Here is a 12,306-nt window from a genome sequence, read left to right on the forward strand (position 1 = left end):
CAGCAACCTCAAACTCTTGGGCTTAAGTGATTTTCTTGCCTCAGCCTCCCAAGTAGCTGGGACTATAGGCACCTGCCACAATGCCTAGCTATTTTTTTGTTGCAGTTGTCATTGTTGTTTAGCTGGCCCAGGCTGAGTTCAAACCTGCCAGCCTAGGTGCATGTGGCTGGCGCTGTAACCACTGTGCTACAGGTGCCGAGCTTTATATATTGTTAAATTGTAATCAATTACATATTTATTTTATTATTAATTTCTTGCTGCACCTAATTTTTATATTAAACCTTATCAAAGGTATGTATGTACGGTAAGTTCTTATTCAATGTCATGGATAGGTTCTTGGAATCTGCAGCTTTTAAGCAAAATGACGTATAACACAACCAGTGTACCACGGGCTAATTGGTAGAAACAAGTTAAGTTCTTATGGTCATGAAAACATCACCAAGCTTCTAAATACAGACCAAAACATTTCTAATATTAAGAAATGAAATAAATGTGAGTGCTGCATACATTTAAAAGAGATTAATAAAAATAAGTAAGATCATTATTTACCCAGTTATTCTAGTTAAGGGTGGCAGGTAGCTGGAGACTCTTCTGGCAGGTCAAGGCTCAGGGTGGGAAGCCACCCTGGCTAGGTCGCCCTCCCATCTCAGGGCACTCTCACACACATACAAGCACTCACACTGAGACCATGTAGACACTCCAGATGATGTACACATGTTTGGAATGTGGAGGAAAACAGAGTACCTGGAGTAAACCCAAGTAGACATTGGGAAAACATGCAAACTTCACACAGTGGCCACAACCAGGAATTGATTTTTTTCCCCTTATCAGTGTTACAATGAAAAGATTTTGAATGAAATGGTGTTATTCTTTGATCTGATGCATAGGAAAAACATTGTGTATGTAGGGCTTAGTACTATCCTTGGTTTCAAGCATCCACTTGGGTTGGGCAGTTGCTCAGATTGCACCATTCAGTCATGGCATCATGCTCACAGTTCAGCATCTTTGGGTAAAGGTATTAGAGACTCTTCATCAGGTCTAGACCTGGCATCTTTTGCTCTGGAGAGCTTATGTACTAAAAACACAAGTTATCTGTTCCTCTTGTCACTTCACACCCTGGTGGAATTGGAAAGGATAATTGCCACAAACATTTCCATTTAGAAAGGGGAGGAATGGCAGCTATACAGCAGTTAAGAGTTATAGCAACTCTTTAGTTCCACTGAATAAGCATTTTGGGGGACCCCTACCTTGGGTTGGAGAATGTTCCTCAATTATGTCCAGATGATGCTTCTTGGGACTGGCTCCTTTGCCTATGTAATATTCTGTATGTCCATTGGCTCCACCTTCTTGAACTTTCTTTTTTTTTTCCATTAACTTTCTTGCTTACAACTAAAGTGGGCACTGGAGAATGGGCCCTCCTTGAGGCTGAGCATTTTTATTGATAGCTTCTTGTCTAGTAAATTGGTGTCCAAGGTGGTTTTATATATTCAGTAGTGGTAGTTATCTTTTAATCTAAATTGGTAGTTATTTTTGGAGTGCAACTCTCAAAAATTTGTTGAGGGGGGATTACAAATGCCTGCCACCATGCCCGGCTATTTTTTTGTTGTAGTTGTCATTGTTGTTTGGCAGGCCTGGGCTGGGTTTGACCCTGCCAGCCCTGCTGTATGTGGCCAGTGCCCTAGCCACTGTGCTACGGTGCCAAGTCATCATTTTGCTTTTCTATCTAATCTTGTTTTTTATCAGTTTCATAGAGGCCATATCTCCTTTTACTTTATAGAATGTGTCAAACTATTTTTAGATTTTTCTTTTGGTTCCATTACTATATCTATTAATAGTAAGCCTGGCAGTGCCTGTGGCTCAATGAGTGGGGCGCCGGCCCCATATACCAAGGGTGTTGAGTTTGAAACCGGCCCTGGCCAAACTGCAAACAAAAAATAGCCAGGCGTTGTGGCAGTTGCCTGTAGTCCCAGATGCTCAGGAGGCTGAAGCAAGGGAATCACCTAAGCCCAGGAGCTGGAGGTTGCTGTGAGCTGTGATGCCTTGGCACTCTATCCAGGAGACTGAGGCAAGAGAATTGCCTAAGCCCAAGAGCTGGAGGTTGCTGTGAACTATGATGCTACCGCACTCTACCAAGGGCAACAGAGTGAGACTCTGTCTCTAAAAAAAAAAAGAAAGTGAAATCTGCCAGAAATGTTTTGTGTCTACAAGTAGTTTGTTTTTACCATTCACTTACCGTGGGGGTTAATACCATCTTGTATCTACATCCCAGGTCATTCTCCATTTCTAGAAGGCTTTCTCTTAGATTATTTGCAGATCTACCCTCCATGCTTGATTTTCTTTTATGTGTAGAATACACAAGAAATAAAAGTTGGAGCACTTGCTGCTATCAGGATTCTTCCTTTCTTTGCTTTCTGTTATAATTTTTGGCCTATAAAGGACTGTCCTCAAAATGTAATGTGTTCTTCTAATGGCCTTCAACTTTTTTCTCAGACATTTTCTAGAAATTGTTGCCCTGTTTGAATATATATAGACGAGAGTAGTAGGAAGAGAGGGATGTGTGTTTATGCGTGGGGCGGGGCGGTGAGGGTAGTGTACAGTAGTCTCACCAACACAAAAGATTTGCATAAATGGGAATTTAAAGTTGGCTGAAATTTTACCCTTAGTACAGTCCTTGTCTGAATCAGGTAACCAACAGTAGAGGATGTTGGAAGTGCTTTCTGTTCTTTTTCCTTTTTTCAGATAGCTTTAGTTTTATGAGGCTTAAGGTCGTTATGGCATCTTTCCCCCAAACCAGTGCCTGCTTTATGGTTCATAGGATCCTTCCAGATTCTGGTTTTAAGTGCTGATTTTGGTTTTACATGTAGTGATTTCTTGTTTTTTGTTTGTTTGTTTGTTTGTTTCCCTTGAATCTTAAGAAACTGAGACAAATTGCATTGTGGACTTCTAGTAATATAGGATTTTAAACTGAAAGTATGTATATTTTAATTTCTAGCTTTGCCATCTGACACCTGGAGAAGGCTCATGGTTTTTGTCTCGTAATAGAATTCCTAAGAATAATTATCATGATTTCTTGATGTCTGGCTTTCACTAGAGTAAGAATTTTCAATTTTATCTGAATTTGATATTATGTAGTATTTCTATTTCAGATAGCAGCAGCAGCAGCAACAATGTTTCACTTCTTCAGAAAGTCTCCGGAATCTAAAAAGCCTTCAATACCTGACACAGAAGCAGATGGATTCGTCCTTGTAGGTAAATCTTTTTAAGAAACCAAATCATATTATAATTAGATGTACTATTTTATCTTTAAAATTACTTAATTATATGAATTATATTTAAATTTATTATAATTTCAGATTTAATTTAACTGTTTAAATTTATAAAAGAGGAAATCAGGTTATCAGTTACTTAGACTATTGTCATCAAGTCAGACTTTGCTTGGTTTGGCTGTGTACTTCAAATTAAATTTGTAAAATCATTCTTTTTTTTCCCATTGGACAAACTAGTAAACCTTTTTAACTATAGAAAACCAAAATCTTTAGGAACCCTCAGTAAATTCAAGGATAATACCAACCTTATTTCTCAAACTAGCACCTGAAATTAAGTTAGGAACCCAATAAAAATTTGTTGAATGAAGTAGCCTTTCATTTATTTTTTATGGTAGGATATGAAGGAAGTAGACTTTTGCATCAAATATATTAGTGTTTCCTAAATGTTTGTTGAGACTGTTTTTTATTATGAAATTATTACGTGGTGATTTAAAAGGTTTTAGTGGCTTTAAAAAATATTTCTTGCAACCAAATACCATGCTCTTATCAAAGGAAATTTTGAAAAATAAAATTTACTCTGTCCTGTCAAATCTTTCCCCTAAAGAAGAGATTTTCAGTCTTTGTAGTTCCTCCCAGACTTTCTCTCTATAGATTATGGTGTGGACTAGCCAAAATCCAGTGTCCCCTTGTGTGTACTCATCCTCTTCTACTTTGGACCTCCTCTCACCAAATTCCAGTTCCTAAGAAGGTTTGCCTTAACTTATACTGTGTTTACTCCTTGGGATGTTTCTCAGGTTACTTCCTGTATCATTTTTTTTCCCCTTAGGATCTTGCTTTGTTACCTGGGCATGAGAGCGGTGTCATGATCATAGCTCACTGTAGTCTGATACTCCTGTGTTCAAGTGATCTTCCTGCTTCAGCCTCCCAAGTAGCTGGGACTACAGGTGTCCACTACCACACCTGGCTGTTTCCTGTTTTTCATAGAGATGGGGTCATGCTGTGTTGCTCAGGCTGATTTCAAGCTCCTGACCTTAAGCAGTCTTCCCACTTCAGCTTCCCAAAGTGCTAGGATTATAGCAGTGAACCCTGGCACCCAGCCATTTCCTTTGTGTTGACCAGGTCAGATTGGGGTGCACTAGCATCAGCCAGTGCTCTGCATGTCTTGGGAAGTAAGGGGTGATCCTCAAATTTCAGTTCATGACCTCTGCTGCCTCCTTTTTCAGGGCCAGAGCTCACCTCTCAGCCATGCCTCTGGCCTGCTATATAAGAATTAGAATAGTTGTGTAGGTCTCTGCCTCATCAGCTCTTCTCTTTAGGATATGGTTTCTTTATCTCTCTGACCCTCTTCCATTTCTTGATCCTTATCTGTGATGGACCAGAATAGAATTTTTTTTCTCAGATAAACTTTACTATAGAATTTTCCATCCTTTTCATAGCCAAGTTCTGGCAGGCCTACGTGTGTTTTTGAATCGTCTCATATGGCTTGGGACAGGGATAAGAGCTTGGAGTTGGTCAGAATTATATTCTTTTAGACTACATCTCTTACACCTGAGATAAAATATTGGGGCTTAAGTCACCAGGGCTGATGGTTTTACTTGTTTGTTTTTATAGAAACAGGGTCTCAATCTGTGGCTTAAACTGGAAATCATGGGCATAAGGGATTCTCTGGCCTTGGCCTCCTAAAGTGCCAGGATTATAGGTGTGAGCCACTGTGAAAAGGTAATATTTTAAGATTTTGTGGAGATATTGCAATTATTATGTTGCCAAGACTGGTCTCAAGCTCCTGGCCTCAAGCAATGCTCTTGCCTCAGTCTTAGATTATAGGGATAAACCACTGCACTTGACCTTGATGGTTTTTCTGCATATCCTTTTGACTGGGATAAGGTGGAGTGTTGTGGACATGACTGCGTCTGGCCCTTCCTTCCTACTGTCTCAGAGCTTTGGGCTTTGGCTTCCTTGTCATACCTGCCAGTGTTGCTGTCCTCTCACCTCCTGAATTAGGAGCAGAAAAACTTCTCACTAGCAGAAAAACTTCAGGTGTGTGTTTGGCCTCATGTGAGGTTTCTGCTTCTACAGGCATTTCACAATGAATTCTTCTCTCAGAAGAAATTTGTTCCAACAAAGCTTGGCTTTCCAAACTGTGTTCTATGTTCTTCATTTTAAACTTCTGTAATCTTAACACATATGCAGAGAACTTTGCTCCTTTCTGTTGCTTTTATGATTAGAAGTTGATGTTTTTCTTTTTGTTATTAAATTGCCATTTAAAGGATGTGAGTTGGGTGCACTGGCATCTTTGAGAGCACATAGAATTTATAATGCTGGCCCTCAAAGACTTTTTGATGGGTCTCATTTATCTCTACCTTTATGGCCTTCCACTTTGGAGCATTTCAGACACAGATTTTTACCATAACCAAAATGGCCCTGGTGCTGCTTTTTGTAAGATCTCCACTTTCTGGTAGCATGTAGACTTAGCGAGATGTTCCATTGCTTGTCCTATAGCTACCCCAGTTTCCAGGTATTCTGCCTCAGCAGGTGAAGCTTATCTGCTGTTGAAGCCTTTCCCTTTCCAGGAAAGACTATAGTATAAGCAAGTCTTTAACTGAGCCTTAGAAGATACACAAATGTCTAAATTTGCTGTTTCATGAGGGAATTCCTAGTTGCTCCATCTGATACATCTAAGCTCTAAAGATACATTTTTTCCAAAGACATGCTATAGTTTGAGGATGTTTTCCCACGGTCATCTTGGACTGGTGGTGCACCCAGCACCATTTGTTTAGAAGTTGGACAGGTGTGGCGTCAACTTCTGTTGCAGTTTCAGGATAGCAATTTAGTTGTTGCTTACCTCATTCAGATGATCCAAACAAGACAGTCCCTTCCAGAGGTTGGCTGAGGCCTCATCCTTTGGCTCCTCTGTCTGCAGATGCTGTTGAGCCTCATCTCCCCTCAGGTTCAAAGCTCTACCTCTTCACCATTTTCTATGAAAACTCCTTGTGCACCAAGTACTCTGGGGCATAGTCACCCTCCTGAACCTTTGATGGTGTCAGTCAGCCTGATCTTGTGGCTCCTACCTCCTCTGTCTTCTTTTTTCATACATCATACTGCCTCCCTCCTTCCTCAGGAGCATCTCAGAAGCTCTACGGTGAAGTGCAGATAAGAGTGCCGACTTTGGAGCCAGATCCTGGCTTGGTATCCTGGCTCTACAACTTACTCTATCTTGGGCAAGTTACTTAACTTCCCCAGTGTCACTTATCAAAAACAAATATGAGAATGATGTAAGTACCTACCTTGTGGTGTTTATGAGGGGATTAAGTGAGTTAATATGTGTAAAATGCTTAGAACAGCCCTGTGAGTGAGGTAGTGCTATTGTGTCTCCATATATTGGCAAGAACCTAACTTTTCCTAGTCCCTCCAGCTAGCATGTAGTGGAACTGGAATTAGTCCAGGTTAACTACTAAATTACCCATCTTGTTTTTAAATGTCATTAGTTTTAGTCGTAAGATATTATTCACAATTTAAGTTCTTTTTTTCTTAAAAAATTGTGTGTTTCTTTCGTATAAAAGAGAAAATGCTGGGTGGTTCATTTTGTTTTTGTTTCCTTTAGTGAAAGAAGGTTGGATGTTGTATTACAAAGAAGATAGGATGTTGTATTAGTGTTTATAAAGTTTGGCTTTTATTTTGGCTACCCAAAATATTTCACTATCTCACATTTTAAATAATTTTAAAATACTTTAGAAAACTGTAATCTCCTTGATGAAGTTAAGAATGAAAGACATGGCTCAGCGCCTATAGCTCAACCGGCTAAGGCGCCAGCCACGTACACCTAAGGTGGCGGGTTCGAATCCCCAGCCCGGACCCGCCAAACAACAATGACGGCTGCAACCAAAAAATAGCCGGGCGTTGTGGCGGGCGCCTGTAGTCCCAACTACTTGGGAGGCGGAGGCAGGAGACTCGCTTGAGCCCAGGAGTTGGAGGTTGCTATGAGCTGTAATGCCATGGCACTCTACCTAGGGGGACAGCTTGAGGCTCTGTCTCAAAAAAAAAAAAGAATGAAAGACATTGTACATTGGTAAAATACCCTTCAATAGTTAAGGGACTTGGATCTGGGAAGGGTGACTCACACCTGTAATCTTAGCACTCTAGGAAGCTGAGGTGGGAGTATTGCTTGATGTCGGGACTTTGAGACCAGCCTGAGCAAGAATGAGACCTGAGACCACCCCTTACCACCAAAAAATAGAAAATGTTAGCAGGGCGTGGTGGCACCCAGCTGTAGTCCCAGCTACTGGGGTTGGAAGGGCTAAAGCAGGAGAATCACTTGAACTCAGGAGTCTGAGCTGCCATGAGCTGTGATGATGCCACTGCACTCTATCCAGGGCAACAGAGTAAAACCTGCTCTTAGAAAAAAAAATTATTAGGAAAATAGTCTTTAAAAATAGGATGGTTAAACCCTTTCTAAGAAAATTCACTTGTCCTACTAAGCTACTTTAAGTACCATTCTGTACTGACGAATATAGTATCTGCGTTAGTCTCAGAGCATACTGTGTAAAAATATTATGGAAAATGTCAAGTACGTCAAATGGTACATTGAAAGTCTTTTAATGTTTGTGTTAACATGGGCCCATCCTTGTATACATTTATTTTGGTTAACATATCCCCATATAGTTTCTTTTTGTCCTCATGTATAATAGGTACACTTTAGGAAAATATGTTTTGTTATTTTTGTGTGTTTACTGACTTCTAATTGATAGCATAAAAACTTAGAAACCTGATTAGATTTTTAGCCACAATTTCTGACCAATTTGAACTCTACAGAATTTGTTAGATTGTCGCCTTAAGTGGCCTTTATAATCTGTTTTTTAAAAGGTCAGAGTAAATTATGTTGTTAAAGCTATAAATTATCCATTTTTTTTCAATGGAGAGTATCTTTTTCCTCTTAGCAACTGTTCTTGTTTAACAGAAAGGTTTTAGGTCACAATTATTAGATAACATTGTAGAGCTTACGTAGTCCATACATCATATCTTGAAATTCAGGTCTTGGCAGAGAAGATGAATTTTTGTTGATAGGAATTTCTGGGCTGTGTCATACACTGTTAGCTCACATTTGGAAGGAAAGCCTTTCTATTAAGATTTCCAAAGCTTTTCGCCTTTGTAAAATGTCAAGTGTGTTGAATAAAAATAAGAGAAGAAAGAAACTAGTAGAAAAACATCCTTTCCCTTGTAACTAGTTCCTGTTCACATAAGAAGATAATAGCTATTCCTTCATGCAGTAATGAAGTTGAAGTAACCCTCCAGGGTACTCTTTTTTTACACAAAAACAAATTGCAGTTTTCATTTGCATCACTGGGTGGCGATTTTTCATAGCCTTATGCTGCTGTTTGAAAACCTAGCATGCATGGCACTATTTGTGATTACGGGGGTTTGCTTCTGTTATGACATGTTTAATTGCACTTTTAAGACATTATCTTTAAGTTGATTACAAATTTACTAGTGTAATGTGCAGCCTCATAGTTATTTTAAATTAGGAAAAAGGCTGTTTTATAATCTGTTTTTATATAATTCTATCCAAAAGTAAGACAAAGGAATGAATTAGTTTATTATGTTATAGCAAAAAAGAAGGAAGACTGACCCCCCCCAAAAGGTTATAAATGAAAAGGAATAATTTAGATTATTATCGTTGGGTTCACTAACATTTGGGGGCAGACAGAACAAAATTGGGATGGGCACTATTGTAGAGATGAAAGGAATTAGGTTACAGTACAACTGAAATTCATCATGTTTTTCAGAATATGCAGTGCTTCTTAAAGTAGGACATAAGAACTTCTAGTTTCTATCAAGCTAATTATTTAGTAACACTTATCAAATTTAGAACCAGAATTTAATAATTCATAGCAGCTTGGATTTCGTCTTTTAAGTATTGATACTGAAATATGTATTTTAGTCTCACCTGCTGTTTTCCAGTTTAAATGATAAACCAGATTGTGAAAAGTAGCGGGTTATTTTTAAGATCATCTTCTACTGAGTTCCTCATTCTTGGAATCAAACCATATATACATACTTCAGTTAAATGATCTCATTTTTATTGAAACTTTTTAAGGTAATCTCTTAATCTCTGTATTGTTTCCTTTACTTAAAAGTGGAAACTTAGCTGTGTACAATACAAATTACAGGGGCGGTGCCTGTGGCTTAGTGAGTAGGGCGCTGGCCCCATATAGCAAGGGTGGTGGGTTCAAACCCAGCCCCTGCCAAACTGCAACAAAAAATAGCCGGCGTTGTGGCGGGCGTCTGTAGTCCCAGCTACATGGGAGGCTGAGGCAAGAGAATTGCTTAAGCCCAAGAGCTGGAGCTTGCTGTGAGATGTGATGCCACTGTGATGCCCTACCCAGGGCAACTCTGTCTCTAAAAAAAAAAAGTGAGACTCTGTCTCTGAAAAAGAAAAAAAAAATTTACATTCCAAGAAATGAGGGACAGTTACTCACTTTGATTTTGTGTAGGGTTGAAGGCTTTAATTAAACCAGCAATGGAATGACTAAATAGGTTTTCAACATGGTATTCCTATTTTCATTCCCTGTTCTTAAAAAAAAAGTGTAACAAATCTTTAAAAAAATAAAGATTGTGGCTCAGCGCCTGTGGCTCAAGTGGCTAAGGCATTAGCCACATACATCTGAGCTGGTGGGTTCGAATTCAGCCTGGGCCCACAAGGACAGCTGCAACCAAAAAATAGCCGGGCATTGTGGCAGGCGCCTGTAGTCCCAGCTACTTGGGAGGCAGAGGCAGGAGAATTGCTTGAGCCTAGGAGTTGGAGGTTGCTGTGATGCCACAGCACTCTACCCATTGCTTGAGGCTCTGTCTCAAAAAAAAAAAAAAAGTAAATAAATAAATAAATAAAGATTGTGTTTATGGGTTAAACAGGAACTTATGCTATTATAAGCTCCTTACCTATGTATCTTGATATCTAGAAAAACTCAAATTACATTTAATTTGTTTTACAATCTTTGTGGTCTTACTTTTGAGCTTTAAATTCTAAAACAAGTGTGCTAGGTTTTTTCAGCCACCTTCATTATATAGATGCTTGTTTTCCCATTTTTTGTGGAGTTGTATGTTTAATGGATAGAATTAGCAGAATTTTCACACTCACTATTACTTGCTTCTGGTTTCCCACATATTCTAGCAGCAGTTCAGTTTCTTAGAGGTGAAAATATTAGGTGAGACTGTCCCCATTTGGGTTATACTACCCTCCTATTTCCTTGAATATACAGAGAGGGGAGGCAGAAAGGAAGGGGAGAGGTGCCAACTATACTGAGAGGCATAACTGAGTCCTCTGTTTCATACAATTAAGTGTGGGAAAGTCATTCATTCTTTCTGAGGCTCAGTGGACTCAAATGTAAATTAGGGCTCTGTCTACCTAACTCCTGGATTCTAACCCTCTGTCCATTAGGAGACACTTTGAAAAAATACTGGTGCTGGGGCCCATTCCTAGACTCTAATTAAATAGGTCTGAGATTAGGCTAAATAGGACTGGGATTTAGCCCAGATGTTATTTTTTCCCCCAGAGTTTCCCCAGATGATTCTAGTGTGCATACAGGGCCGAGAAGCACTACAGTTTAATAATTGTATGCCATCAAACAATGGCAAATGTTAAGACACTTTGAAAAAGACCTCATAAATACAAAGTTATAGCTTCTCTCCCATTTTTAGTTGAGCCATAAACAAATCAACAAAAAGCAAATAAGGCTACAAAGTTTCTGGATAAATATGCTCCCCTCAGTGCATCTTTACATAGGTAAAGAGCAGAAAGCTTTTCAATTCTAAGAAATGACATCTGTTTCTACAGGTAATATTATCTCTTGGTATCCCCAGGGAATTGTTTCCAGGAACCCAACAGATACCTTAATCCATGGGTGCTCAAGTCTTTCATATAAAATGGTATAGTAGTTTTTGCATGTAATCTATGCCTATGGACCCATGTACATTAAATCATCGATAGATTTTTTTATGGTTTTGTTCATTTATTTATTTTTGAGACAGAGTCTCACTGTGTTGCCCCGGGGTAGAGTGTTATGGCATCATAGCTCACAACAATCTCAAAAACTTGGGCTGAAGCAGTCCTCTTGCCTCAGCCTTCTGAGTAGCTGGGCCTACAGGTACCTGCCACAGTGCCCACCTAATTTTTGTTTTTAATTTTTGTTTTTAATTTTTAGTAGAGACAGAGTCTTATTCTTGCTTAGACTGGTCTGGAACTTCTAAGCTCAGACGATCCACCTGTTTCAGCCTTCTAGAATGCTAGGAATATAGGTATGAGCCACTGTGCCCAACTCATCTATAGATTATTATACTTATAATTACCTAATATAATGTAAATGTTATGCAGATTGTTGTACTATATTATTGGTTAATGAATAAGAAAAAAAGTCTCTACATGTTCAGTACAGATGCAGTTTTTTCCCCAAATATATATATATATTTGTTTGTTTGTTTGTTTGTTTTGGAGACAGAGTCTCACTGTGTTGCTCTCAGTAGAGTGCTATGGCATCACAGTTCACAGCAACTCAAACTCTTGGGCTTATGTGATTCTCTTATTTTAGCATCCCAAGTAGCTGGGACTATAGGCACCTATAATGCCCGGCTAGTTTTTTGTTGTAGTTGTCATTGTTATTTTTGTTGTTGTTGTTGTAGCTGTCATTGTTTTTTTTTTTTGTTGTTGTTGTAGTTGTCGTTGTTTGGTAGGCCCAGGCTGGGTTCAAATCCGTCAACCCCGTCTATGTGGCTAGCACTCTAGCCACTGAGCTATAGGCACCGAGCCTTTCCTCAAATATTTTAACTCAGCATACGTTGAATCCACTGATGTGGAACTCATGGATGCAGTCAGCTACCTGTACTTGTAACCTTAGATGTTTTTTAAAAATCAGTGGAACAATTGGGAAGCATTTTGTTAAATTGACTATATGAGTGTGAATGCCAAGTAGCCCATGACTCTTTTTATCTTTAGCCATATTACATCTAGATTAAAGTTAGGCAAATTTTTTTTTTTTTTTTTTTTTTTTTT

The 12,306-nt window shown here is 39.0% G+C and overlaps 1 protein-coding gene across 1 annotated transcript in view; it reads left to right on the forward strand.

The window, feature by feature from the left end:
• Positions 1-12,306, forward strand: part of UMAD1 (UBAP1-MVB12-associated (UMA) domain containing 1) — a 228,341-nt gene that overhangs the window by 3,442 nt on the left and 212,593 nt on the right. Inside the window, exon 2 of the mRNA XM_012812517.2 lies at positions 3,147-3,249. Within this exon, the coding sequence (XP_012667971.1) occupies positions 3,168-3,249 (82 nt within the window). The 5' untranslated portion in view covers positions 3,147-3,167. The remainder of the gene's footprint in view (positions 1-3,146; positions 3,250-12,306) is intronic.

The sequence above is a fragment of the Otolemur garnettii genome, unplaced genomic scaffold (genome assembly GCF_000181295.1).
Source record: "Otolemur garnettii isolate 467f Iridium unplaced genomic scaffold, OtoGar3 scaffold00005, whole genome shotgun sequence".
Classification (NCBI taxonomy): domain Eukaryota; kingdom Metazoa; phylum Chordata; class Mammalia; order Primates; family Galagidae; genus Otolemur; species Otolemur garnettii.